This window comes from Aspergillus campestris, assembly GCF_002847485.1.
Source record: "Aspergillus campestris IBT 28561 chromosome Unknown P168scaffold_5, whole genome shotgun sequence".
NCBI lineage: Eukaryota > Fungi > Ascomycota > Eurotiomycetes > Eurotiales > Aspergillaceae > Aspergillus > Aspergillus campestris.
The window spans coordinates 170,161-197,814 of NW_020194340.1; the positions used below are offsets into that span (position 1 = coordinate 170,161).

A 27,654-nucleotide genomic window follows, 5' to 3' on the forward strand; every position below is an offset into this window, starting at 1 on the left:
AGCTCGTGACCTTGTGTCATCTATTACTACAGATAGAAAGAAAAAGACAAAGAGGGAGAAGGAAGGAGCTAGAGAGAAAGAGGGAGAGAGATATATATATATACCAGAACATCTATATAACAGCCAATGCAATCAATGGACATGTCACCACACTTCTATACTCCACATTACCACCAAATCTAACCCAGAAAATCAGTCAAATAACAACCTCAACTCCTCAATACGGTCCTGGCGTTTCTCATCATCCCCCCCATCCCCACCAACACGCAATCCCAGACTCCCCGCAATGTTCATCTTGCGGTCCTGCACCCGCAGCATTCTTTCCTCGATCGAGTCCCGCACGACAAACCGGGTCACCGACACGTCCCGCAGCTGGCCCATGCGATGCACCCGGTCAATGGCTTGTGCCTCGACGGCAAAGCTCCACCACGGGTCCATCATGAACACGTGGTTCGCGGCCGTCAGGTTCAAGCCGACGCCCCCTGCCCGCAGACTGATTAAGAGGACGCGCGGGGTGGAAGGCTTGGGACGACGAGGGGATAGTTTTTTCGAGGTTTCCCGGCCTGGCGTGTCTGCGTCGTCTTCCTCTTCGATCTCGTCGAGCTCGTCCCGCGTAAACGTCTCCGTCTTGGTGAACTCAGCTAGGACTGCCGCGCGCGCCTTTTGCGGCATCGTGCCGTCCAAGCGCACGTGCGGAATCCCGGCTCGGTCGAGCTGCGGCGAAATGAGGTCAAGGAAGCTGGTAAACTGGGAGAAGACGACGGACTTCTCGTCGGGCGGGACGCGGTGTAGATGGTTGATGAGCGAGTGGATCTTGGCTGAGGTGTGCGCCGACGGCGAAAGCGGGTTGATGCGTCGGAGGGAGATCCGCGGGGCGGCCAGGGAGCTGGTCGGTGGTGTGGAGGCGTAGATGTCGCTCTCGATGGGTGTCATCGAGCCCGGGGACTGGTGCCGCACGACTTCGAAAATATCCCGTGAACTAATTGGTCCCCGGCAGGAGAAGCAGCGCGGAGCTTCGCCCTTGTCTGTTTGGTGGCGGATGTAGTTCTCGAGGCATTTCTTGCAGGCGCTGTGCCAGCAGGCTGTTACGGCTGGGTCGATCATGGGTTCTTCTGAGCAGATGGGACATTCACCACTGGAGTCGTTCTGTATCTGTCTCAGCGCGTGGGTGGTAAACTTGATGGACGAGTCGGGCTGGGCTTCGGGATTAGCGGTCTGCGTTGTCGCAGTGAACCGGTTGATTAGCTCCTGGAGGTCCATGTCATCTGTTAATCCCTTGGGATCCTCGGCCGCCGCTGCGGCGTCCTCCTCATCGGCAACGATTGACTTGTTGCGTGTCAGAATGGGGTGACAGCACGTCTGGCGCAGGCGAAGGATTTGGGCGAAGATGGTCGAGTAAGACTTGAGCAAGGTACCGGCCTCCACGTTGGCATTGAATGTTTGTTTGGCCCGGGTGAAGATCAGATCGTATATTTCCCGTTCCTGCTCTGGCAGCTCAACATTTTCAATGGTGATCGTCCGCCGCGGGAGCGGCACCAAGGGCTCCCCGTCCGGCGTCTTCATCGTTTTAGTGCGGCGGAGTACCAACGGCTCGAGCACTGTCTGCACCACGTTGAGAGCACGCACGTAGTCCTTGGACTCAAACGGCACCGTGATGAACGTTTTCCAGAAAGAGAAGTTATTCCACGGCTCGACCTTGAGGAACCGCACTAGACTGAACAGATCCTCTAGACGGTTGACAATGGGTGTACCCGTCAGGGCCCATCGGTGTTGTGCTTGCAGTTCATAGCAAGCCCGCGCGGTCTTGGACCGGCGGTTTTTAATCCCGTGGGCCTCATCCAAGATGATTCGGAAAAAGTTTACTGAGAAGAGACCTTGGCTGGCTGGCGCTTGACGGTACTCGGAGAGAACCGTGCCATAGCTTGTAACAATCACATTGGGTGCAGCTGCGTTGCCAGCAGAGCAGAGTCCCTTCAGGTTTACACTCTTGTCAGTCCCGTAGTATACCAGTACCTTCATGGTCCCTGGCTGGGAAGCTTTGAGAGCCTCGCTCTCCCACTGTGAAAGGAGGGAGGTCGGCGCAATAACCAGCGTAGTGTATGGGGCACAAGCCACGCCGGATGGGCCAGGCAGCCTGGTTGGTATACCAGAGCTCGACACATTGGCAGCCTGGCCCGGTGGCACATTTCTATGGGCGTGTACAAGACTCATCATCTCAATGGTTTTGCCCAAACCCATCTCGTCGGCTAGGATACCGCCAAGGCATTGCTGATCTTGTGCCGGAAATTCGACGGAGAGATCGGCGGAATAAGGGTTCACGTAGAAATGCTCGAACCCAGGGTAGACCGGCAGGTCTTTGTCATCGACATCCTTTGTGGGGAAGGTATACTGCTCCCAGAGGGGATGCATGGATGTCGACCTTTCGGTCTTGGTATCCTGCTCCTTTGACAGCATCCAGTACAGTGCCTGCTTCTGGTATGTACGAAGACTCATATTAAAAGACGGTGGAGGCTCCGCCTCGGGCATGTTAAAGTCAAACGACTGCGCCTTTTTGTAGAGCGTATCAAGCTGGTCTTCCTCCAGCTCGGCAGGCTCCTCCTCTTCCGAGTCATCATGCCCTTTACCTTCTTTCTTGGCCCTATCATACTGCTCGGACATCTCCGCGGCGCGCAGCAAACCCTCCTTTTTGTGCTCTCTTGTCATGTCATTGGTGGAAGTCGGTGCCAGACCAATCTCATCAAACAATTTGACTAGAGCCACCTGACGCAGCCGCAAATTCTTCTCCTCCGTACTCTCCTGTTCTTCAAAAAGCGCAGTGGAGCGATTGTCGTCGGCCGTGTCATCAACCCCCCGCGACTGAATCTCCCCAACACGAAGATAGCAGCGCAGCTGCAAGTAAATAGTGTCATTAACACGAATCCGATCAGGCGCAAACACGCACACTCCGTCCAATTGGCAGATGCGTTGATCAAGCAGTGTGGAGACCCACTCCGCCGTCTCACGAGGCAGCCGCCCGATCTCCTGGCCGGCGCGGTTGGTGAACCGTGTCAAGACGTCCGCCTTTTGCGTCATGACGACCCTCCCCGCGCGACCCTTTCGGGCAATCGGCTGCGTCTTGGCCCGTTCAATGTTGACGTGTTCGCCATGCTGGACCAGCCCCGTACCGCTACGAGTCGCCCATGCGCCCACGCCAAACGCACCAATATACCTCGGGCCGGTCGGCATAGCATTGCGGGATGCTGTCGGGGTGATCGCGTGGTCTCTCGGTGTAGGGCTTCGGACAACGGGCGGAGACTGGGTGGAAAGAAACCGGTCGCGAGATGATGTCAGGGTCGTCTGGTTGACGGCACCGGTGCCGTTGACGGGGGTCTTCCACGACCCGTCGAAGTATATGTTGACCGCGCGCTCCAGGTCATCGGCGGCAGCATTGCGGATTTTGCGAATCGAGTGTGGGGGCAACTCTTCGCCCACTATGGCTGTGAAGGTCGCCGTGTCGAACCCGTCCTCCGGGGCTGGGTGTGGGGGTTCATCCGGGGTGTTTGAATTCGTCCCGTTTGGTGGCGGACTGGGGGCAGCGGCATCTGTTGTAGACTCCTGCAATAACTCGTCTCCTTCCTGCGGTGGCCTCCCTTCCTGTAGGCCCTCTGGTGGGGATATCACATCGACTCCAGCAGACGGATGGTCGGACGCGCCCGGCGCTGCAGGGTTTTCATCGACGAAAAAGCGTCTCTTTTTCAGCGGTCGGTCGCTGTGGTCACCAAAGTCCATATTCGAGTAATGTTTGGCAGGGATCCGCTGGGAATAGACAATCCCGGGCGTCTCTCGCAGCGTCCGGTCTTTAGAGCACTTCGATATCAATGCGGAAGACGCGCCGCGAGACGCGCTCCGAGCGACGTCATGTGTCAATCATTAAGTGCTGCATAGATGAGTAAGCAGCGATTATGTCTGCATTACCCATGGCCTCATCTATCAAGTAAGTTTCCAGATTGAAACCACGACAGCCTCGTTTGTTTCGTTTTTGTTGCCTATAATTCTCTATATTCAAGCTTTGCCCATGCGCTGGTCACATTTATAGTCCCAGCCGGGTTACGTGTGGAGAACAGCGTAGGTTGAGACTCTATCCCCGACTCCCCTCTACATCGTACGTTATAATAGAGCTATTCTACTTTCTATTATAAATATCATCTATGGGGCATATGCAACAGAAATCTAGCTCGCTGTCTGTCCATGCTTGCTCCGCATTATCTTCTCGTAAGCGGGCCATTGGCTCAGCACCGTCTCTCGCTCACTCGGGGATGCAGCTTCCCACTCCTCGTGGCCCTGCCGAATGCGCGATGCGACAATATAGCACTGTCGGTCGACACCATAGCTCTGCTCGATGCGGCGGTGGATGCCGTTCAACGGGTAGCCAAAAAGCCCCCATAGACCTGCCTCATGTCAAACCAGCTCCCTCGTGGAGAATATCGCCAGATACTGACCTGCTTGGGGCTTGAGCAGTAACCCACCGAGACCCTTCCCGACGCCTTTCGCCATTCCCATAATGCCGCCTTCTTTCCACCCATGCCGGGGTTGGGTCACCACCCCATATATCCCATCATACCAGCTGTAGCTGAATTCCTGGAGCGAGTGAGTTTCCGTCTCGTGCGTGCAGCATGACAATGCCAGATTGAAGAACGGCAGAGAGCGCGTAGGTAGACAAACCTTCTTTGCAGCGTCGATCCCCGACCAGAAGCCTCTCACCTGGGGCGTCTCTCGCACAGTGCGGTCGTGATACCACCGGGGTACCTCGTGAAATCCTTTTGATAAGCCAAGGGTTAGTCCCATGGGTAACTCCACGATCCAGTTGAGGACCCGGCGTCCTGTGTAGCTAGTGTTGGCGATCAACGTGCGCCCTTTACTCCGCTGCTTATTGCCCATGGCTGGTAAGACCTGACTCCCATTTCTCGTTGACGATTGGTCACTGGCCGAACCAGCCCTCTCTGACAGTATTGTTTGATCCTCTGATGTCGGAATTACCGTAGTCGATGTTGAGCCTGCGCCGGTACACGCAGTTGAGGCCACAGATGCGCGGGCGTCCCAGTTGGACAACCCATAATTGTCGGCAAAGCGAGCGGACAGGTCCCGGCTGAAGCTGTTGACGACATCCATTGGGAACTCGGCAAACCCTGACAGAAAAGTTGTCATAGACCCGGCCAAGCCCTCTATCGCCTGAACGATTGGCCCTCGGGGATCGTGATTTACATCGTAATGCGTGCTATGGTACCTGGTGCAGTCAGCCCCCACTCCTGTCGACAGGGGAAAAAATGAGAAAGACAGAAAGGAAGATAGCCATACAGCCTCACGTCACACGGATCTAGTTTATTCTCCTGAACGAGAACCGCTGCCGCAAACGTGCTAAGTAGGATTTTCGTTTTTCGCACACGCCACACAGCTGGTCTGTCCTGACACAAGTTGCACTGCAATTTGGGGAGATCCAGCTGACGATGGAAGCTGGCAACTCCATCTTCCGCACCCTGCTCGGACTGGATCTTGTCACTCAGTTGCTGTACACGCGCGATCATCGGTGGCTCGAGACAGAAATTGATAGCCTCTGCCAGCCTTTCCGCCGTCAGTTTAGTAAAAGTGATGGGCTGCGCTCCAGCCTTGTTCAGCGCCACCAGTGAGCCCCAAAACGGCTGATCCCCGAAGAACGGCACAATTATCGTCGGACGGCCTAGGGCGAGTCCAATAGCGGTTGTCCCCGCGCCGCCATGATGCACAACACAACTAACCCGCGGAAACAGCCAGTCGTGCGGGGTGTTCCCGATGAACATGACGTCCTGGTCATGCCCCTCCACCATGTGTGATCCGCCCAGCCCGCCCCAACCCTGCGATATCAGAGCACGCTGGCCGGTCATGCGTATTGCGTCGAGCACCGTGCGAGTCAACGCGTCCGGGTCGTCGACAACGATGGATCCGAATCCGACATATACGGGCGGAGGGCCGGTTTCGAGAAAGCGGGCGAGATCTTGCGGAGGCTTGAAGGTACTGTTTCCAGACAGGAAGTTGAACCCAGAGACATCGATATGGGACTCCCAGTCGCCCGGCTTGGGGAGCAGCGAGGGCGACCAGAAATATGTAAATGGGATGCGCAGCCGATGGAGGATGCTAGGCGCACGCAGAGCGTCCAGCTGCTCCAGGCCCAGCTCGTACCTGCGAAAGTCGTTCTGCAGGTCACCCACGCCCTGCCAGATGAGGATCTCGGTGATGGCGTACGATGCGAACTTTGCCACGGACGGCTTGATATCGGTGGTGCGCACATTCGCGAGTGGGTGCGGAAACGCTTGCGTCGGTGACCATGGCATCCTATATTCTCTCTATAAACTTGCCCACTTGCAAGCAAACGAGGGCATGGATACTAACGTGAACATCATATGCAATGGAATGCCCATCTTCTCCGCACAGTGGATGTGCGCAAAGCTGGGAGGGTTCGCGATGATGGCGTCCGCTACGAACGCGCGTTCCTTGTTAGGCGCATCGATAGTAGAGCCAGTACCCTCGCCGGCCTCCATACACGATCGCCAACAGCCCCCGATGATGGCCCGGATCTCTCTGCGCCGGCGGCCAATAGCCCCCTGCAACAGGGAATTCATCTTGGGGATTAACTTGGGGTTTTTGACCATGAACGACATGAGCTCTGCGGGATCACCGCCGATATTGAAGAATTCGAGGCCGTTCTCGCGGACGAAATCTCGAAAGACGAGGTGGGTGGCTAACCGCACACGGTGGCCGTGACGCATGAGGGCTTTCCCCAACACGATGAACGGCTGGACGTCGCCGCGCGACCCCACAACATGGATGACCAGGTTCATCTTCAACGGGAACGGCTTGTCCGGTTCTTGCTTGTGTGTTGCATCTGGTTCCGTGTCGTATGTCGACTTGCGGCGATTCAGCGCGGTCAGGAGATCTGCAACGCCGTTGTCGGCCTCGTTGACGTCCATCTCGACCCGGCCGCGCTCTGGGACCGTTAGACAGCTCTCGCCATCAGTATTCAACATACGCACCAGTGAGATGGAGGTCCCTGTCCAGCCCATCCGCTGCGATCTTCCCCTCGTTACAACATTCGCCCTTCCCCGGGCTACACGCCATCGGGAGATTCGGGGCGACGCTTTTGTCCATGGTGATAGTGAACTGAATCATGCATGGTCTACTGAGCCAGGGACCTTTTTGATAGATATTACCGTTGGGTTCCGAACAATTGATCCGTCAACGTGGCGAAAGCGTGGTTGATGCCGATGACGTCGAAGACTCGTAGCCATGTTGGGGGAGTTGGGTGAGCACTGGGCAGACTCAGGGAGCTGAATGGAATTGATATCCCGGTTTCAACCGGATAAACATTTTTATAAGCGACTGATCACTGTAGGTTATGGTCCTTTCTCAAGTCTTGTGGATGTTGGCTATAAAACATAGAAGGATGAGAGAATAGATGGTGTTCCGCGGGGAATATATAGTGTAATACATCACTGGATGTGCTTGTCATGAGAATGACCAAGTCAAGGCCACACTGCTATGAGTTGAAGATAAAATACTGCAAAAATTTATGACTATTATAGTAATTGTCATTGTTGAAGTAAGAAAAGGAAACACCGAATAACAATGAATGTCGCTGGGATTCCGCATTGCACTGGCGAGGGGCATAAGGTGGGGTGACGGTTGACCCGCGACAACTTCACAACGACAACAACCACCCCAGTTCAACTCAATATCTACAGAAACCATGTCGAACCCTCCCAGTGACACCCTCGAATTCCCCGACTCCGATCGCCAATTCCTCGAACCTCACCTCCCGCCGCAAGATGCCGCCGTTTCTACCAGCGCCCGACCTTTCGTCACCTTGACCTTCGCGACCTCGCTGGACTCGTCGCTGGCTCTCTCCCCAGGCACTCGAACAGTTCTCTCCGGACCTCAGTCAAAGGCCATGACGCACTACCTTCGCTCGCGCCACGATGCGATCCTCATCGGAGTAGGTACGGCGGTAGCAGACAACCCGGGACTGAACTGTCGCGTCCACGGCGTGGGGGGCTACGGCGGATCGGGACTCCAGGGTCAACCGCGACCGATCATAATCGACCCCACTGCGAGGTGGGAGTTGAAAGAGGACTCCAAGATTTTGCAGCTTGCGCGCCAAGGACGCGGACGCGCCCCCTACATCGTGACGGGGACGCGGTCGCCGCCGCCGGCGACAAAGGCCCTGCTAGAGAAACACGGGGGAAAATATATCTGGATGGACGTGGCTACGACGGAGAGCGGAGAGCATCGGATAGACTGGGAAGCCGTGCTGCAGCGGCTGCGCGAAGAGGATCTGCACAGCGTGATGATCGAGGGGGGTGGCTCGATTATCAACTCGCTGTTGGCGCCGGCGTGTCAGAACCTTGTGGACTCGGTGATTGTCACGATTGCGCCGACGTGGCTGGGCCAAGGAGGCGTTGTGGTGTCGCCGGAGCGGACGAGAGACCAACAGGGCGCTGTGGTGCCTGCTTCGCGGTTGACGGGGGTCAAGTGGTATCCGTTTGGGGAGGATGTGGTGCTGTGTGGGCGGTTCAAGGGGTGAGTCTCGTGCGATGCGATGAAAGACGGTCTATACAATTGCAATAAAACGACGAACCAGCGACAATGCATTAGGAACTATGGGGAACAAATGGTATCTATCTATTAATGACACGAAGAACATAATCTATGTGAAGGATGCAGAGAAAGAGGACGCGACTGGACTATTGCCTCTCTAACCGACTGGATTCGTCTGTCTCGCTTGAGCTCCGCGGCTCTTTGAGTTGATTCATCTCTTCTTCCGCGCGGTTGTAGCGCCGGAAGCAGAGGAAGAAGGCGATCGCCGTGACGAACATAACCGCGCTCAGGGAGATGAACTCTATCAACACTGTGGGGTCGACCGAGACTGGGGAGAGCGTGATGCCCAGGGCGGCTCCGATAGCGGACATGAGCAGGAACAAGGCGGAGACGATACTTCGCATCGACTGCGGCGCTTTGGTGTATGCGTATTCCATGCCGGACAAGACGGCAAAGAACTCAGATAGGCCGATCATGGAATACACCGGCACCTGCAGAAAGATGCTGATTTTCTCGCCGCGGCGGGTCTCCCCACAGCCCTCTATTTCGGGACTGCGTTGACAGGGGGATGCTTTATAAATGACTAGACCAGGAGTGGACTATTAGTGGGTTGAATTCTCAGGGAAGGTGATCATACGTACGCTCCTGGAGGATGGCTGCGTATGCGATGGCACAGGCCTTGATGAAGAACCCCGTCGTCATACGGCTGATGGGCTTGAATCGGATGTTGAACCGACGAAGCGTCGGAAAGATGACCGTTTCGCTGGGTCCAGTCAGGTTGGTCAGACTTCACAGCAGAGGAGAGAGGGGAACATACAAGAGTGGAACCGCGATGAGAATCGTGGCGGGATTGCAGAAACCCACTGCTTGGGTTAGCAAAGTTCGTGTCAGGGGTTGAGGAACATACTCATGTCGTTTGGGACGCCATGGGTGTTCATCGACATCGCTTGGCTGACTAGGTTGCTCGTGGCCTGACCGTTACAGAGCCAGAAGATGGGACTGACACGTTAGATAAGGTTTTTATACAAGCACGGGAGATGTATACATACAACATCAGGCTAGATGCCAATTAGCAGAGACAATATCAACGACGGAGATTCAACTTACAACACCCGGCACGCTACCAGAGCGCGTTTCAATTCGTCCACAAAGACATCGTCCCACGGGACAGGAGTTCCATTTTTCTCTAAGACATAAGGTCTAGCGGCATCGAGCTTTCCTCCGTTTCTTATGCTGATCCAGAGGACGCGGATGGCGGTCGTGATGGCTGATCCTTGGGGCGGGCGAACAACTGCCGATCACTGTCAGTACAAGCAATAAATAGAGTGGGGGGAGGTATGTACCATATCTCGTACGCCCAGCAATCAGAGCAACCATAGCCAAGACCCAGAAACAGAGAGGGAGCATAAAAGCCGCCCAGAAATCCACCTTGAGCTCAAGCCACTAGGATTGTTAGCCGATGTTCCGAGGAGCGGAGATATCAACATACCGATACTGGAATGACGGAGAGCCCACCAAGGTTGATCACCCTAAGTTCATAAGCTACTTTGCTTCCCAACATGGTCGGAGGTTCCTACCAGAAGTAACGGGCATAGATCGTCTGGACCGTGATACTTGGATCCACCACTACCCTTTCTCCACTAGGTAGCGTCTTGACACGCTCAGGCCGTGCACCATATTGCTCAGCAATGAGCGGCGCAACATTACTCTTGATCCCGCCAACACTGTCCCAAGTTAGTCTTTATGCTTGCCAAGTGGATACGGTACATACCCTAATCCAACCAGTATCAATGCAATCATCAAGCCGGGCATGCCAGCTCCACGATCGAGACTACCCGGCAGTGACGTGACGAACAGAGTCATTACCCCCGATGCGGCAAAACTGGTGTTGTTAGCCCAATCCTGGCCCGACCTGAACAACCATATGCTTACCCAGTGGCCAGTACGATGGTCTTGAATCTCCCGAGGAAGGTGTCTGCCACAACGGCACCCAGAATGGGTGCCATGTAGCACCAGCATACAAAGAAATAGTTGATCCCAGTGGCAGCTGTTTGGCCCTGCATTATATCTGTCAGACACCGTTGTTGATTTCCACTTTCCACTACAGGGCAGCCATACCATGCCTAGCGCCCCTGGACGGAAAGGATCTTCACGAGGGTTCTGGATATAGTTTTCTGATGTCATGGTCAGCGCGGCTCAGTTTCCCGACAACGCGTGCTTACGCATAGGGGCCGTTATGGAGCGGTAGGTGAACCGCTCTGCCAGTTCGGCCACGGCCACGAGGAAAACATCCACTGAGATATCGTCACAGACACGTCGTAGCTGGGCATACTCTTCTGGTGAGTCAGCGAATTCGCATTCCTCGCTCGATGGCTTCTCCTTGTCGAAAGTCATGTTGTATTGTGATGTGCGCCTGGGAATCTGAACACAGATGAGATCACATCTTGGGGACACGATCTTTATATATGACCCCTACAAGGTCCCACATCGGCACCGTCTCATCTGATCCAAGCAGGCTTGTGTTAGACATACGCCATCTCAAAGCCTGTACAACGAAATGGCAATCTCCCTATGGGGAGGCACGGAATTCCTCCAGTGGCTGGACTGCACAAACCCGCAGAAACATATGTAATCTCCAGACGATCTTTTCTCCGTTGGCGAGAAGCCACGCAAGCAGTACGACGCTTTTTCCCTTGTTTTCGACAAGATTTCTCGAAGCTGCTTGGCGATCGCTGGCCCGGCAATCTGTTTCAGCCCTGTGGTGACGATTACAAGCATTTGGCACGGAATGAGGGAGTGATCTACGTGCATGAGGAGGAGAACCTTGCAGAGATGACTCGCTTTGATCTGCCCGCTGATGTAATGGAGCCAAGAAGTATAGATTGGGACCGCCTCAAACACTTGACGCAAGATACCAGCCATGCAGGGGATAGCAAGACTTCTAGTCTTGGCGAGGTTCTCTTCCTATCCCTTTATTCCATCGGAGGCTGATGATCTTGCAGTAGTTGACCAAAATCACCGTATCTCCTTCCCGAACTGGGTTGGCACATTCCTCACTGATGTAATAGGTGGCCATACCTTGGCACATGTTATTGTCTTGGGATCGTGATGTATGACTCGCATTGATGAGCTTGAATAACTGACAGGCCGTTGTTATGACAATGGTGACGACTCTCATTCTGATCAAACCGCCACCAGATGCTAGAGTCGTCATTTTCAACCGATTGGAGACTTGAGAAGCTACACATGGGCATGTATATACGACGAACGCAAGTGGCATGGGCCAATGAGTATTGAACCTGAGATGCCCTTGACTTGCCTGACAGATGACCGACAAGACTGAAACCACTAGTTCCCATTGTACCGGTACACAATAGGACATTTTACACCAACGATGCAAAATCCACACCAACTGTGAATCAAATAAGCTCAAAAAAGGTGTTAACGCCTCCAAAACAGACACAATCTCGCAACCTCGCACATTCTTATACGGAAATAATGCCGAGCCAATATGTTTTAGCCAAGCAGTGAATAAGTATCAGTTCTGTCCAGCACAGCCAACGCCATGACGAGTAAAGTTCCAGAACCTGACGAAATCAAGGCTTGCTCCCGGGCCGTGCAGATTACCCTGCATGCCAGGAGTCCTCCGTGCGGCCCGGAATGCAGATCATTAATCTTTCTACGTATACCAACGCAAGGCAGTTGGATTTTCTTCAGTCATTGTGGCGGAAAATATCGGGTCGATCTTTTGTGTACCTGATTTTATTGTAGGAATATCATGACCTACCTACTGAGTAGGTACATGTGTAGTAGGTTGGCTTTGGGGATATACTCAAAAGTGGTCATGATGAACATAGCAATGGCGTCGTTGGGAAGTTTTATGCGCACTGGCTTGTAGACAATGTAGATCTACCACCCCGAAGATTTTACGAGATAGTCGGATCCTAGCTACAGTCTCCCACGCGAGGATTCGCTTCTGCCTATCCACTGGTATTCCCAGATCCTGTATTCACTGAGGATTTCACTGGGGCATCAAACAGCAGTGGAGATCACTGTTACTGTTTCGGCTATTTTCTGTGAGCTAGTTCAAGGATATCCAGATTAATCTAACTATAAGACAAAATTCATACATGACGTCAAATATAGATTGTTTTGGACTTGCGTACCGGCAAAACAACCAGGACGGGTACTGGTGCTGAACAGGTGCAAGAATTTACTCTGCATGATGGACGAATGCCAAACACACTATTACGACCAATATGATTACTTTACAGTAGCAAAAAGCCTTGAACTGATTCAAGATATTACGCTTAGAAAGATACAGAATTATCGTAGATTGTCCGGATAAACAGGGTAGTATAGTATAGCATTACTACACACCAGACTACTTCTTGAAAAACATAAGCCCATTGAAGAGATAGGAGAAAGACGAAATTATCGACCAGGATTCAAGCCATGTCATGGACGATAACAGTATGATAACACCCCTAGACTCTGGAAAAACAACCCCAAGATCTTGGCTGCACGCAAGATGCTTGCAAATGATAACACTGGTTACGCAGTGTTCCCACCATGGATTCAAATATATGCTCACGATGCTAGTAATCTACGCCCGAGATGTAACTCCCAGCGGGACCTCCCAACCCTCGGTGAAAGAAGGCCTGCGCTGCTGTATCAAGTGCAGAAAGGCCATGCGGCCATCCATCGAGTAATGAGCGAGCAGAGACGTGTACGGGTCCATAGACAGTAAGACATAGGCTTACAGCCACTGTGGGTGAAGTTCCAACGAGGCATTCAGAATTGAAGTAGTTACGAATATCGCCAGGCCATGAAACACGCTGACGAAACCTATATTAAAAACGAACACTAAAGTTACAGCACGAACGTGGGGTTGCGCAGAGTGGGTCTTCCGACGCGTCAGCGATGTCTTCATCGGAGGATGATATCGTAGGACAGAGTGATTGGGAAAGAAAAGCGAGAGCGCAGCATATGACGGGGCCAGGACCGTCCGCGTCGTCTGTTGGCGATGTGGGGAGTGTGGCAGTGGATCTTGCAGGTTGGTTGGCGTTGGCTCTATTAGGGTTTGTGGCGTTGTGTTTCTTTTAAGTTTTAGTTAGACTTGGATGGATTGTATACGTGAGCTATATTTATGTTGTTTTGTCAGTGCAAGGGGTACTTACTACTAGTTCGCATTATATCTCCGGCGTGCATAGATATCAAGACCCTACCTCGGTTTGAGGATCGGATAATGTGTACTAGGATAGTGAGTGGACCTGGTGCTTAGATTGAATAGGATTACAATCTGCGTGGGTTAGAATATGAGTTTTTTTTTAGAAGTTGAAATGAATCTGTGGTTATCTCAATTTACACCTCACTGTCCCGACTACGACGGATGAGGCTGGAGCCGTAGGGTGTGGATATTCGCATAAGTGATATGGCGGAAAAGCCGTAGAAAGCAGCCAGTACATGTACAATTGTTCTATCATACATTTTAAGGTCCATCCCACGACCTGTAATACGCTCAAGAAGCCGTGCCAGAAGCTGTCGACACATCAAACAAACCAAGGCACATATCCTAGACAGCATCATTGCCCTCCAAAACAGGCCTTGATCTCCTTCTCTCCAAACCGCTTGGTCTTAGTCTGCAGCATGGCAGCCCTCTCCTCCATTGTCATGGAGATCTGGTCGCCCATCGGCACAAGACACTTAGCAAGATGCATGTAGTCCTTGGTTAAGACCTTGTACGTGATCATGATGTAGTCAATGTTGCGAAAGACAAGGGCGTGCTCATTGGCATAGCGGTCCTTCTGCTTCAGGAACGAGACGGGGTGGTCACGCCAGTGGCGGCGAGGGTTGAGGTGGTGGGAGGTGTGGTAGCCGTCGTTGAAGCAGAAACGGTTACTCTGTGCTTGTTAGCGTTGCTTAAAAAATGAACAAGAAGACGGGAAGGCTGGATACTCACCGGAACGTCAATGAGGGTGATGCTGGAGCGAAAGTCCGAGTTTGGATCTGTCTCATCGACTAAGGCGTGCTGACCCCAGTTGCCGACCATAAGGCCGACGCGGAGGAGCGACACCGGGAGAATGAAGACGAAGACGGTGGCACGCGCGCTGGCATGGGTATACAGCGCGTAGATGGCGAGGTAGTTGCCTAGCTCCCAGAAGCCGGCCTTCAGGCCTTGAAGTAGGTGCCCCTTGCGGATGAAATACAGGGGGAGCTCGAACCAGACGAAGAAGAAGAAGCGGCCGACGTAGCAGAGGAAGTTAGAGAGGTCGTCGCGTTGGTAGCGCACGGTGGAGGAGAGGTCACCGGGCCCGTTGCCCTCGACGTGGTGGTGCTTGACGTGGTGGTAGTAGTACGAGTTCCACGTGTGGCCCATCAGAGGGTTCGTGATGTAGGGGAAGACCGAGTCGAAGAGCCAGAAGGGTTTGCTGAGGATACCGCCCATGTGGATGTGCTGGTGCATCATGAGGGTGTAGGTGCCGACGAAGTAAGACTGCATGATCCAGTGGAGGACGCCATGGAACCAGGTGAAATGGTAGTAGAGGTAGATGGCACTGGGAACAAGGGTCGTGAAGTAGATTATGAGGTGGTTCAGCATGACGACGTCAGTCTCGACGCGGACTACCTTGCGGGCGACATTGAGATAGGGCTGCAGCAGCCATTTGTTTGCCCATGGCGGCAACCTGCGTTGCAGGTCGGGAGTGTCCCAGGTGAGCGTGACGGTGGGCTCGAACCCAACGCGTCGCGGATCATTGAGAGTTTCCAATTGGTCTATGACCACTTTTTCTGGGGTTCTGTCAGCTAAAAGTGTTCGTTCCACATGCAAAGGAATGGGCGGTACCTTGACTAGTGCTATGATCACGGTCACCTGACTGCTGGGACTGATCTTGGATATCAGATAACAGGGTCTGCAACACCGCCGTGTCCGGTCGAGTCAGGTAGGGATCGACATATTTATCAGGTTCCATGCTCGCCGACTTACCAACGACTGCGATTGGGCGAACTTGTGGTGGTAGAGAAGGACAGAGAGAATCAGAAGGGGGAAGACAGAGGAAGAAATGACGGTGGAAAAGCTCTAAGGGGAAGTGGAGCGGGCATCCAGAGCTCCACCCGACATGGTTTCGGCCGGTCCTTAGTGCTGTTTTGTCTTCCACTAGATCGATTTCTATGAATAGACTGTCGCTGAAACCGTGGAACACCCGTGGGGATAGATCTGGGTAGGTTATGAGTTCGTCGCTGTACCTGACTGGGGTATAGGAGAGTGAAGTTGAGGATGAGTGGAATATTAAAGAGGGGGAAGTCCGTCAGGATGATCTCATTGGCCGGTGGGCGAAAAGCTAGTTGCCGAATCGGGTTAGTCTCGTCAGCATAACCTTCAGGGGCACACATGCTTATTCAGCGGGAACATGCATTGTATAAAGTTCCGTCGAGGATTTGATACGGCGCTTACAACCTCTGGACAAATAACACAAGTAGGTGACTATCTGACTGGATTGATTCACTCGAATTCTTAGTTACAATCTCACTTCTTAAAATTGAGTACTCTGCCCTCTCATAACGTGCAATGCTCTTGCTGTACTCCGAAAATGCCCATAGTGAAAAAATCAAGAAAGATTAAAGAAAGAAGAACAGGGACAAAGCGGGGAGATCTGTGGAGCCCTCCGGCATAAAAACCATGCTGATTGGAAGGATTATGTGTTTTCCAAGTGCAGCAAGTGCAGCGCCAACGGGAATACATCTCACGGGCAACAATCAAGCCATACGACTGATCATGCCATTCCATGGCAATGCGTCTTGGCTAGCACAGTCACCCTTCTCCATACAAATCTCATAGACAGGAACCTGGACAGAAGTCTAGACAGCAACTGCGGGAGGAAGACTGCCGTGTAGAGCTTCGCCAGACACATCATCCTCTCTGTTACAGCCATCCATGGCAGTATAGAGACTCCGGGTGGCTCCAGTACCAGTGGTTGCCTCTGGGACATGCACGTGGGCAGGCCAGATTTCGTGTCCAGCAGCCTCTTCCTTTTGGTGATGCGCTGTGACGACCTCGCGCACGGTCTTCTGGAAATGAAGAGGACCCTTCTCCATCTCAGGGTGGAGCTCGCCGTTGACGAAGACCCCCGCGTTGAGGTTCTTCTGGGTGTTGACACATAGGACTTTGTCCTCGGACATGATGCGCTTATACATGTCACTAATTAAAGTAAAGGCCTCATCCGTGGCCTCCTTGTGGCGATAGACCTCGTAGCGCATGACCGACTTGGTCGGACTGACTGGGGTGAACCGCTGCATGAAGAAGAAGTTGGGTCTGTTGGGTTAGCTTTACCTGAAGTCTGATTTGTTTGGAAAGAGGGAGGTACATACGAGATGTTGAAGGACGCGTTAGGCCAGAAATAGGTGGTGGCTATCCGGAACCCTTTTTCAACTTGTTCAGGTCGCTGGGCACCAAAGTGTTGAATGTGGCCATCCTTGGTGTTCACATAGTAGGAGTTGAGGTCGGCGATGGTTGGAATGTCAGGATGGGCGACCCGGCAGTGATAACACTCATTGTAATTGTCGGCAAGAATCTTCCAGTTGAAGTCGCCCTCCATGTCCCAAGTGTGGTCAAAGACATAGTCTTCAAAGTTGTAGTGATCGAAGCGAGGCTGTTCGTCGACCCCGTCAAAGTCATCCTTCCAGGCCACCTCGGGCACGTCTCCAGAATCCAAATTGACCCAGATAAAGCCGTTTCGGTCGAGATGGAGATGGATCGGGAGGTAGTTGTCTTTATGGAAAGCGCTGAGGCTACCCTGATGGTCTCTGTAAATCACGAATTGATAGCCAGCGACCTCGTACGGCACCCAGTCCCCGCCATTGGGAACACGATGCTTGTGAGTTGTGAGAAGCCATTTCCGAGAGAAGATCGATCGTCGTTCGAGCTCGTAAAAGGCGTGGGAGGTGTACCAGGAGGCCGGTAAAGCACGCACTGGCTGCTTATCGTCGACGTCCTTAGCAGAGGACGTACCAAAGAAGTTCCTCAAGAAGGACATTTCCAATGCAAAGTTACCCTGGTAGCTGGTTGCAGAGAGATAAAAGAGAACTGGGTTTGTTGAAGTTTGGGATTCTGGCAATTGGCTTATGGGAGTTCCTATAGCAGGGACTGCATTTCTCCTAAATAGCCATCATCGCAATGACCTCCTCACGGAATACGGAGATCAGCACTGCATACCCGATGGGCCCCATCGGTAGCAGATGATATCAGTCCGACATCAGTGGCATATCCAAATCAAGACCAGGATGAGATGGCTATCTCCTCCCGGAGCTGTACTTCAATGCCGATCACCTGATCGGAAAGGAGCCGGGTGGCGTGAAGTCATCAGACCTCACATGCCCTAACTCATGAACCCCCGCGCGTCGAACGGAAGCTCAAGTCCGTCCCTAGGTTGGCGGAGCCGAAATCCGTGTGTGCATGAGGTCAAACGACATGGTTTATCATTAGGATGGTCTAGATAATCACTGTGATAAGAATTCTGCTTGTGATAATGTGACCGCCAACCCTTTATGCGCCACCCTGGGTTGCATGACTGGGCAGGAGTGGGCTCTATACATCTAATGAGGCCCATGACACTTCGTATATGTAGAAACCGTTAGTGAACTCACGTTGTCAGCGTATGATTTTGAAATTCAATAATTCCCGAGAGCACCTATCTGAAGAAAACGAAAATAAGGCCAGGAACACCCAGACAACTATCATTCGAGGCAATAAATGAACAGCATGAAACACTTCCACCAACATAGACGATGACTCCCAACACCGTCATGGGACTGTGACATACTCATTTATCAACCCTGGAAACTCTAAAATTATAGATAAACAACAGAGCGATAGCGACCCCAAACAGAATAGTAACTATCCAAAAAGTAAAGATACCATCCCAAGCCATCGGTCCATGATGGACAAGGTGTGTCGCCAGATCCGCACCCATAGACACTGCAGACGCAGTACAAGCGATAGCAACCCAGCGGTGGAATGACGACGACGGTCGTGGATCAAAAGCAATTAGATACGAAATTGCACACTCCTGGGTCATAAAGGGAGGCACAGCCATGGAGAGATTCAACCAGGCGAGGTCACTAATCTCGCGGGTCCAGCGGGGGTCGCGTTCATCAATTCGGTAAATCAACCACGCGAAGAATACACCAATCGGCACCAGGGCAAAGCCGGCGATGCAGCCGGAGATTAACTGAAGTTGAAGGACTATGTAGGGTAGATCAGTCAGGTTAAGCCCTATACCAAGCGTTGGTCAACGTTTTGGTCTAGTGGTCTTGAGATACTATAGGGTCTGCTCCTGGGACCTCTCTCAGTTGCATATTCACCCCCGCCGTGTATAATGGCCAGATAACTCACCCCAAAAGTATGAGCAGGACGGCCACTTTTGTACCGATCTTCTGCTCCTTATAGTGATTGGCCGTCTCTTCAGCTGTGAGGGAGGGCGCCGGAGGCGGAAAGCAACGAGGCGCTGCCAGGAAAATGAAGATGAAAAGACCGCCGAATGGACCGAATGCAAGAGATAGACGTTCTTTCCCACTCTCAGTGGTGAGCGTCCAAGATTGCAGATTGTTTCCCTTCCCCACTCCATCTCCCTGTTACAATCTCCGGTGTTATTTTACTTGTGGCCTGATTAAACTCCTTTGTGCATATCGTCTAATTTATTGATGGGATTAGTTCTCTGAGGTCAAGAGCCTATTCGTGGACCGCATGCGACCCGGATATCAGCCCAACGAACAGACAAGAACCCTACTACAACTTCTCATTGACAACGCCATGAATGAGATCCGGTCCCTGGATTGTGAGGCAGGGAGCAACGCCAATGAAGAGATGATAAAACTTATGGTCCGGTTCTTTGAGCGACCACCCCCACCAAGAGACTTTCCCAATATGGGGGATTTCCTACTCTATCGGTGTGAAGATGCAGCAGTCCCGTTGGTCTTCTCAACCTCCCTTTTTATAGAAAGATATAATTACCCAACAGATATGTACTCGGCTGTACAAAATTTGCCGTAAATTCTTCCGTCGACCTCAACAGCCTACGGCTAGAGAAATACATTCGGTTGTTGAAGGACCACGTCTCCGTGGCAAATGATTTGGGCTCGTGGGCAAAGGAGAAAAGGGCCCACGACACAGGCAAAGTAATCTACATGATCAACGCCGTAGACGTTGTGAAAGCCTTATTTTGTCTTCCCACCGACGAGGCGGCCATGGCAATGACGCAGGCGTTCCAGCTGCAGATTGAGATAGGCATCGATGCTGAGATTCAACGGCTGCGAGCTGAAAAGAGCTTAACACCCGAGGAATGGCGGTTTATCGACGCTACTTTGCATGTTGCCAGTGGAAATGTCTTTGTTTCAACGGTGATGTCGCGGTATGGAGAGGAGAGGTTTCGTATTTATTGATTGGTTATATATGGCTATCTTGGCTCATTATGCCGGCTATTTATATTGCGCTTGGCTCGAAATTACTGCAAGCCTCTAGTACCCCTTTTCCCGGGTTATCTCTAGAGTTTACGAATGTAGTTTAACTTGTGTTAGTGTTCTATGGTGCCTGCTGTTGGAGATAACAATGCTCGTTCAAGACCGTATCACTTTTGACAATTCCCTAGACAGACTTGATATGTCTTGATTCTTCTATTTGGTGTGCTCTTTCATTTCCCCGATTTGCTCACCCGTTTTCCATTCCTTGTTCCACACAATAGAGATTCGTCTCACCCCATTCTGGGAGCAGTCATTTGCTGCTAGCCACACAGACGAATTATTTTGATCTGCAAATTCCTATTGGTCTTAAGATCGCAGCTCGGTTAGATTGCGTCCCAGAGCCACCGAGACCCTCCGCAGAGGAAAGAAACACTCGATATTACAAGCAAAGTCCTCTGTAATGTGTGGTTCCGAATCTGTGTCACAAGGTTTTTACATCTATGGGAAATCATGTCCTTTCTATGATCCTATATACTCGCAAACTAGCAAGCTTCTAAGGTTCAATTATAGGAAACTTTGCAAATACGCAAGATGACTATAGTCTTGGGCAACCCTCAATGCTGCTACTACTCAAGTCTGAACTTGTAAGCTCGTCTTTCAGACGATCTTTAAACAAGGATGAATTCCCCATAGGCACCTGGAAGGTACAGCTTTTTGTCCCCGAGCTTTGGCCATGAGTCTCCTGATCCACATGGCTCTTTTGCCCGGACCAGCTTTCGCAGCGTATTTCGAAACCCCGTACCGCTTCCTCCCTTTCCTTGCGCTGAGGTAGCAGTCTGGTAGTTGCCAAAAAAGTCACCCAACTGGCTGCCAGAGAACTTCTTTTCTGACCCGGACACATAGCCTACTCTCGCATAGAACCCTCTAGGCAATCCGGCTGGCCTCCGAAGCAGCAATGCATGCAGTTCTTTGTTCTTTGAATCCGAATCCGAGTCCGTCAATGTTGTAAGCACAGGGAGGACGACGATCCCCATTGTGTCCCGATTTGCCATGGGCTCGTCGACATATGTGTTGAATGGTTCTATCCCATCAACCTTAATACTGTAACTCGTCGAAGGGGCCTCATAATCTGCTTCTGGCATGTGATATACGCTTTTGAGTAGGGTTACTCGCTTGAGAAATCCTTTTATCCGGACCTGGCCGTCCAATATAGCGCCTGTGTGGTTGCTATTATCGCCTCCTTCCCTCCCGGAGACCGGCGTCACATTGACAGCTTTCAGATCAAGGTGGTAGACCTTGCTGCTATTCACAGAGGCTGTGTTAGTTATGATTTCTCCGGTGAGGGACGCCCATGACCAGCTAGGTGCACCGCCATCGAGCGGCCGGTAAGGCCTGAGCTCGTACTCGATCGAGCCATGTCCGAAGGTAAACCATAGCAGCTCGTCGATGAGCCTGGACCGCCATAATCCTGCGACATATTCGTCTCGCAGGATGGCCCGCATGCGACTGGCGAGCCCGCTGAAGGCGATAAGCCGATCCGAGTACCGAGTGAACCGCATGCTGCTGTACGTGTAGATCCAGCGACTCCAAAGCTTGTACGCAAAGTCTATCACCGTCTCTAGGCATTTCTCTTTGTCAACACTGTCCCTCTCTCTGGATTTCCAGCCGTGTTCGTAAAGTCGGTAGGCCACTGGATCGGTGATCTTGACTCCCGTGAGGATATTACGCAAGACTTTTGGCAGACCTGTTGGGTATTTCTCGCATGCGTCTAGCTCTCTGCATTCCCAGAGTAGCTGTTTCTGGCCATAGTGGAGGGCGCGCGGCGGTAAGATGCGTTCCTGGAGGACCCAGCCTCGCTGGTTTAGAGGCGCGTCCGTTATCTCCATCTGCCACATCTCGCCTTGCACTATACTGAATCGGTCATTCTCGGCGTCAGTCCATTCCGACTCGAAGATACAAAGTCCGAGATGTCTCGGGTCACGTGATCGGAAGAGCCCCTCGTGGCTGTTTCGAGAAGCGGTGGCCATGATATTGAGCCTGCTGTTGCCGTAGACGCCTTCCATCGACGCGGCTTCGGCGCGCCAATCGGCTACAGAGTCTTGGATGATGCAGAGCGAGTCAATCCATAGATAAGATATTGAAAACCGGCGGCAGACGGTAATTGCCTCTATAAAGGTTTTTGGCAGTAACTCGAGAGGGATGTTCTGATTGAACGAATCAAGTGTTGAAGACAGAAGAGTGAGAATGTTTGAATCGCCCCAAGTGTGGCTGAGTGTTGCGTAGCAATCTATTGCCTTTCTTTCGGTCTCCGTAGCAACCAGCTTTATGGTCCCTGCGTCGTTCTCAGATAGACTGAGAAGTCTTGAAGGCAGGTAATGGCTACTTGAGTTACACGCAGTATGCATGGAAAGACATTCTTTGTACCATTTGAGTGCTTGAGTAAATGCTGCCTCTGAAGCGGTACTATCACCCACAAGCAGGGAGTTATTTTCCGTTGGTCCATCATAGACTAAGAAAGCGTTATAAGTAGCTCTACCAAACCCAGAAGACGTTTTCTCGATCAACATACTTTGAAGTGGAAGGACTTCGAGGTCTAATCCCAAGCACTCTTCGATGAGCTTGTCGTAGTCCTCATCAAGATGAAGGCTAAGCTCATATCCACCACCTTCTCGATGGTTAAGTGTCCAATACGAGAACTCGTTCGACGTGGAAAAACCTAACAATATCTCCAAGCGGCTTTCTCCTATTGAAGACCGGAACTCATAACAGACGGGACAACCCGAGTCCGAGGCATTGACAAAGGACTGCAGAGAGGGGTGATGGGCCTGGGGGTTCCAATCGGTCGACTGGTCGTCCGATGTCGTCGAAAAGGTACTCAGGATCTGCTGCCCGCGAAAGATTTTCTGGCAGGCTTCACACAGCATACCACATCCTTTGCTGTCAATTGGCATGTCGGATTGGAGATGGCACAAGATCTAGACGGTGCGGTACGAAGCCGGGCAGTTACATAAACCAAAGCCACTAGAGAAAGATTGGCTAAGATAGACAGGACTCAACAGACCAGAATACCACACAGGACGCCAATATATAAAGTATATATTATCGAACCCTCAAATACCGGTCCAGGATGACGAAAATAAGTGGCGTGTACACGTGATTCGACTTAAGATGTTTGTTGAGGGGACCAGTGACTGAAAGCGTGCACCGTTTCTGGCACAGACAAACATTGTGAAATTTCAAGGCAGGCACCTACCCTTAATCCCACTGTAATCATATGATGGATAGAGGGTGGGGGATGCCAGAATTGGCGCTCTGCATTACGGCTGACATTACGGCTGAAGGCATGGCGAGTGAGCAGGGGAAGGTGTCCAAGAAGAGGACACGTGTTTCCAGCGAAGGTTCAGCAAAAGAAAGGGTTAGCATATCATGTGATTAGGGTCTGAAATAGTGTCTCACTGTCTCGGGACATGGAAGGCAATAATGGTTGGCACAGTATCCTAGGACTACGGAGTACAGAAGATGGAGTACAGACGACATCTGCTAAAGCGAATTTGTATATTGAATCGGTCAGTTGACACAACATTTATAGTTCTTGACCTATCCTCTACATTATCAGTAGAGAGATAGGTAGCTAAGCGGCCGTATTCCCGTTTCTTTAGTGAGCTGTGTTCAGCATGCATATGCACAGGAATAGGGTAGGTTACATGTCATCTCGGAAGGAAAATGTACATACAGCCTTGAAGATTCGACATGCTTATAGTGACTGGAGGGAGAAATAGCAATCACTCGAACATGTGACAGCCTTCTAAGTTTATAGTCTCCTTGTGACGTCTGTTATGTAGAAATGACTTTTCGTCATCTATATAATTCGCTGCCATTTTCGTTGCTTCATTAATATAATAAGATCAACATCCTGATTATTTTCACTAAGGACTATATAGCCTTGGTATCTGTCCTTTGACCAAGACATTGTTGTTACACTACCAACTTGCCATATGTTCGTGTCCCTATGCCGATTGCTCAAACACATGTACATGCACTTGTCCTGTCAAATTCGCCATACGACACATCATTTCCCAATTTATAGTAGAGGTATTACCCGATTGAAGCAAGAGCAATTCACAAAAAGAATGCCTTTATGAACGCTTTGATCTTCATGGGAAATGAAAAAGCGATGTGTCTAATCCACAGCTAAAGGAAAACTCGCTATCCACAATACATCTACATAGATCTAGATATCAGGACAATAGGACAGGGTGATAGCACCAGTCACGTCTACTATGCTATGAAACATAAGACACAAATATCTGTCATCAAATTCACAAGTATAAAACAGTCTGCGCAGACATCGAGTTAAGGAATGAAATAGTTGACCGTCCAGCAGCCAGCCCTACAGGCATACACCTCCAACCGCCACCGTTATCAGAGCCTGACCGGCCCAAACAATGGTACACATTTTGATCCCCAAGACAGAAAGAAGCCTCATAGACAAAATAACTTAGATGGGAACGACATCAACCCAGAAGCGGGTGTCGTCAGTCTGGAACTTTTCATCGCTCTCAATCTGCTCCTGAATCCAGGTGATACCAGCCATGTAGTCTGTATTGTTTGATCAGTATCTGGACTCACACCAAAGACCGCAAAGTGAACACCAGGAGAAGAAACATACTGTGGATATCGTCGGTGTCAGGGTTGCCGAGGCCAGTCTCGCCATTGCGGTGGCCACCACACCACTTGTCGAAGCCGTAGAACTCCTCGGAGTCGTGGCGGGCCTGGATATCCTTTCCGAGATCCTCGCTATCCAGATATTAGCACACTCTCACACACAGATCCACCACAGATAGGAGAGAATCATACTTGAGGACGGCTCCCTCGTCCACCTCCTCGGCAGACATGCCCTTGAACTCGGACGCTGACAGGCGCAGCATCATCCAGTTTTGCTTGAAGATACCAAAGTTTGTAGCGTCACCGCTCTTGCCATCGCCTATTCGTTGTTAGTATGTATGTGTAGATTATTGCTTTCTGATCCACTTACCATATTTGTAGTCGGTTCCCATGTTCTCGCTGGACACCAGTTGTTAGTGCGGTCAACAGACAGGACAGTCGGGGAGAGAGAGTTACGTCTCGAGCATGGCAATGGCCATGTCCATGGTGTTGGCGCCAGCCGCCAGCAGCTCCTGCTTGCGCGCACCCAGGCCGTCAACAGCATAGCTGCCTCTGTCGGCACGGGGAATGACGCTGCCCAGAGCGAGGGGGAGAATGGTGGCCAGGATGGAAAGCTTCATTTTGGCGATTGAAGATGTTGCGGATTGGTAATGACTGGAGTGTAGTGGGATATGTAAGGCTGTTGTGTCTGTTGCAAGATCCTATGGCTTTGAACGATCCGTTGCTGTATTTATGTCTTTTGCCTCTGTAGTATGATAGTATTGCCATCGCGATGCACGGACATAGTGGACGACACTCCGTGTTAGGCTCCGTGGACAACTAGGAAATGACGATCATTTCAGAGCCCATATGAAGCACCTGTTCGAGGTGAAACGAGACTGAAGTGCACCACGCACTGTAGATGGGTCCATGTCTCGGTCTGCAACGACGATCGGAATCTGCCGACACCACGGGGTAGCTTGGCGCCGATCACTGCCTACCTAATTCAGTGCGGAGGTTTCCCCAGACAGAACGTCGGAGCCTACTTTATCACGGAGCTGCAGTCCAGGTACGATCGACGAGTGAACTGCCCCTGAAGAGGCGGACAGCCATCAGCAGAATCGGCGCGACGGATACAACACGGATGATGCTTAACTGGGAGGTTGATATCGCTCCGCATGGTCTATACAGTCAAGTTTGCAACATGTTTTCATCTAGTTGCACCAACGTCACATCACAATGCCTACGGCGTCAGATCCTATCTACTGCAACCCATAGATGAAACCAAGCTGGTCAACCTCCTCTCCGTCCTGCCCAAAGAACCCTACAATCTGCCACCCTTCCGCAGCCTCGAAGCTCTGACAATCGTCCGTTTCCTCACCGGCACTCACGGTCCTGCCAGCCGTCGTGTCTGCTCGGAGGTAGAAGATTCTGTTGTGGTCGTTTTTCTTCCCCTGGCATAGTGTTGCCTGAGTCCAAAACTCGTCCTCCTCGAGCTGCAGCTCATCCAGTTTTCCGCCACTGCCGCCGTGGGTGAACCTCTCGCCAGAGGAAAGTGTGACACCGACGGAGTCGACGCGCTCTTCGCCGCGGAGAGAGATCCTTGCTGGCTTTGTCGCCTTGGTGGGAAGGGAAGCAAGGTCGTTGAACCACGAGCTTATACCTGTTAGTATCGCTGACCCCGCTTCATGGAAGAGAAGAGACCTACCCATGCGGACCCCCAAACAGATCACTCTGTCTCAGCGACTCAGACCTCTCCCAGGTGAAATTTGCCGCGATAGGATTATGATCCGACAATAGCTTCCCATCCTGCAGATACCGGTCATCCTCATAGCGCCACGACGTCGCGCTCAAGTTGATTGTTCGGCTTCCGCGATAGCTACACAGATCCAGTCAGGCTCGCTGCTCCCAGCCTACACATATCGCGACATCAAACAGGAAATGAGAGAAGGGAGACATACAAGATCTTATCGACGACCTCGCAAGTCTGGTTCTTCGTGGGACTGTCGCACTTCCTCGCCGGCGTGCCCTGCACGGGCTCTTCGCCGCCGAGCACAAGATCCACCCATGGATCTTTCATGCCCTGCTCCTGCGTAAACGCGCGCACGCTCTCCCCGGAGGAGGTATACCTGGCATTAGTGTCCCCGAAGACGATGACCGCATTTCCGACAGAGTCGGTCCCGATCGCATCTGCGACCTGTTGCAGGTTGGCGCTTCGCGCAGCGACGTCTTTCTCTTCGGACCTGTACTAGATTAACAAGCGCCCAAAACATACAAATATCAAGATAACGCAAAACGCAAACCCGGTAGGTCAATGAAGAAAGAAAGAAACAAAGAGACTCACCCCGCATCAGCATGCAAATTATAAAAATCAACATACACCCCCTCCTCAACCCTCATCCTCATCCGCGTATACCCCTTCGGCGTAAGACAATCCGCCCCACTAGCCTCGGAGCAAGTCTCCCACTTCACGCGTTCAAAGTCCACCCAGGGATACCGAGCAAGCGTATTCAAGCCGGAGCCGATCCCCGCGCCGCCGGAGGTAGCCGTGCGGTAGGGGTGAGCATCGCCGTCCGACTCATAGATGGCAGCGTGGTAGTTGAAGTCCTCCTGGACGTGGATGACGTCGTAGTTGTACTGGGCGAAGCGGCGGCCGAGTTCGTGCGAGTTGGCGGTTTTGTCGCCTTCGCCGTTGGGGTTGAGGAAGGCGGGGAGGCCGGCGACGTTTTGGGAGAGGACGTTGAGGGTGGGGGATGCGAGGAGGGGTGGTGCGAGGAGGGGGAGGAGGGCGGTGCGTCGCATGGTGCCTTGTTGTGCTTCTATGGTTTATGGTTTGGATAATTTACGAGACTGAAAAGGAACGTGTGAAGGGATCGTCACTTTATTTAATGCTGTCAATTTGGCACATGTCGATCGGCATGTCGTGACAAAAAGGGGGAGGCTAAAAAGGCT

The 27,654-nt window shown here is 52.0% G+C and overlaps 10 protein-coding genes across 10 annotated transcripts; 1 reads left to right on the forward strand and 9 right to left on the reverse strand.

Moving 5' to 3' along the window:
* Window positions 1-192: 192 nt before the first annotated feature.
* P168DRAFT_326467 (DEAD/DEAH box helicase) lies at window positions 193-3,806 on the reverse strand (the record flags this gene model as incomplete). Its single annotated transcript, XM_024841126.1, has 1 exon — window positions 193-3,806. Exon 1 carries the CDS (start codon window positions 3,766-3,768, stop codon window positions 193-195), a length of 3,576 nt encoding a protein of 1,191 aa, XP_024693248.1. The 5' UTR covers window positions 3,769-3,806.
* A 356-nt stretch (window positions 3,807-4,162) lies between these two features.
* Window positions 4,163-7,589, reverse strand: P168DRAFT_289547 (glycosyltransferase). The gene is made up of 6 exons (XM_024837025.1): window positions 7,044-7,589; window positions 6,403-6,997; window positions 5,335-6,345; window positions 4,702-5,263; window positions 4,479-4,617; window positions 4,163-4,427 (listed from the first exon to the last, which is right to left on the reverse strand). The coding sequence occupies exons 1-6, from the start codon at window positions 7,156-7,158 to the stop codon at window positions 4,210-4,212; spliced, it is 2,640 nt and encodes an 879-aa protein (XP_024693249.1). The 5' UTR covers window positions 7,159-7,589; the 3' UTR covers window positions 4,163-4,209.
* A 167-nt stretch (window positions 7,590-7,756) lies between these two features.
* On the forward strand, window positions 7,757-8,590 carry P168DRAFT_235294 (RibD family protein; the record flags this gene model as incomplete). Its single annotated transcript, XM_024833455.1, has 1 exon — window positions 7,757-8,590. The coding sequence occupies one exon, from the start codon at window positions 7,757-7,759 to the stop codon at window positions 8,588-8,590; it is 834 nt and encodes a 277-aa protein (XP_024693250.1).
* Window positions 8,591-8,750: 160 nt separating this feature from the next.
* Window positions 8,751-11,457, reverse strand: P168DRAFT_342007 (putative POT peptide transporter; the record flags this gene model as incomplete). The annotated part of the gene is made up of 12 exons (XM_024841809.1): window positions 10,827-11,457; window positions 10,723-10,778; window positions 10,537-10,661; window positions 10,376-10,486; window positions 10,182-10,328; window positions 10,094-10,133; window positions 9,948-10,047; window positions 9,712-9,895; window positions 9,512-9,603; window positions 9,422-9,467; window positions 9,246-9,367; window positions 8,751-9,187 (listed from the first exon to the last, which is right to left on the reverse strand). The coding sequence occupies exons 1-12, from the start codon at window positions 10,996-10,998 to the stop codon at window positions 8,751-8,753; spliced, it is 1,632 nt and encodes a 543-aa protein (XP_024693251.1). The 5' UTR covers window positions 10,999-11,457.
* Window positions 11,458-12,078, reverse strand: P168DRAFT_137162 (uncharacterized protein). The gene has a single exon (XM_024832726.1). The coding sequence runs from the start codon at window positions 11,984-11,986 to the stop codon at window positions 11,546-11,548; it is 441 nt and encodes a 146-aa protein (XP_024693252.1). The 5' UTR covers window positions 11,987-12,078; the 3' UTR covers window positions 11,458-11,545.
* Window positions 12,079-14,017: 1,939 nt separating this feature from the next.
* P168DRAFT_267255 (uncharacterized protein) lies at window positions 14,018-15,575 on the reverse strand (the record flags this gene model as incomplete). The annotated part of the gene is made up of 3 exons (XM_024835028.1): window positions 14,018-14,507; window positions 14,567-15,393; window positions 15,449-15,575. The coding sequence occupies 3 exons, from the start codon at window positions 15,573-15,575 to the stop codon at window positions 14,190-14,192; spliced, it is 1,272 nt and encodes a 423-aa protein (XP_024693253.1). The 3' UTR covers window positions 14,018-14,189.
* Window positions 15,576-16,080: 505 nt separating this feature from the next.
* Window positions 16,081-17,974, reverse strand: P168DRAFT_289549 (aromatic ring-hydroxylating oxygenase subunit alpha). The gene is made up of 2 exons (XM_024837026.1): window positions 16,972-17,974; window positions 16,081-16,915 (listed from the first exon to the last, which is right to left on the reverse strand). Exons 1-2 carry the CDS (start codon window positions 17,634-17,636, stop codon window positions 16,462-16,464), a joined length of 1,119 nt encoding a protein of 372 aa, XP_024693254.1. The 5' UTR covers window positions 17,637-17,974; the 3' UTR covers window positions 16,081-16,461.
* A 2,752-nt stretch (window positions 17,975-20,726) lies between these two features.
* P168DRAFT_326473 (HET domain-containing protein) lies at window positions 20,727-23,013 on the reverse strand (the record flags this gene model as incomplete). The annotated part of the gene is made up of 2 exons (XM_024841127.1): window positions 22,628-23,013; window positions 20,727-22,225 (listed from the first exon to the last, which is right to left on the reverse strand). Exons 1-2 carry the CDS (start codon window positions 23,007-23,009, stop codon window positions 20,727-20,729), a joined length of 1,881 nt encoding a protein of 626 aa, XP_024693255.1. The 5' UTR covers window positions 23,010-23,013.
* Window positions 23,014-24,556: 1,543 nt separating this feature from the next.
* On the reverse strand, window positions 24,557-25,364 carry P168DRAFT_326474 (glycoside hydrolase family 134 protein; the record flags this gene model as incomplete). The annotated part of the gene is made up of 5 exons (XM_024841128.1): window positions 25,180-25,364; window positions 25,094-25,122; window positions 24,916-25,042; window positions 24,728-24,855; window positions 24,557-24,657 (listed from the first exon to the last, which is right to left on the reverse strand). The coding sequence occupies exons 1-5, from the start codon at window positions 25,341-25,343 to the stop codon at window positions 24,557-24,559; spliced, it is 549 nt and encodes a 182-aa protein (XP_024693256.1). The 5' UTR covers window positions 25,344-25,364.
* Window positions 25,365-25,614: 250 nt separating this feature from the next.
* Window positions 25,615-27,504, reverse strand: P168DRAFT_267264 (endonuclease/exonuclease/phosphatase family protein; the record flags this gene model as incomplete). Its single annotated transcript, XM_024835029.1, has 4 exons — window positions 25,615-26,358; window positions 26,411-26,581; window positions 26,664-26,945; window positions 27,047-27,504. 4 exons carry the CDS (start codon window positions 27,502-27,504, stop codon window positions 25,965-25,967), a joined length of 1,305 nt encoding a protein of 434 aa, XP_024693257.1. The 3' UTR covers window positions 25,615-25,964.
* Between the last annotated feature and the right edge of the window lie 150 nt (window positions 27,505-27,654).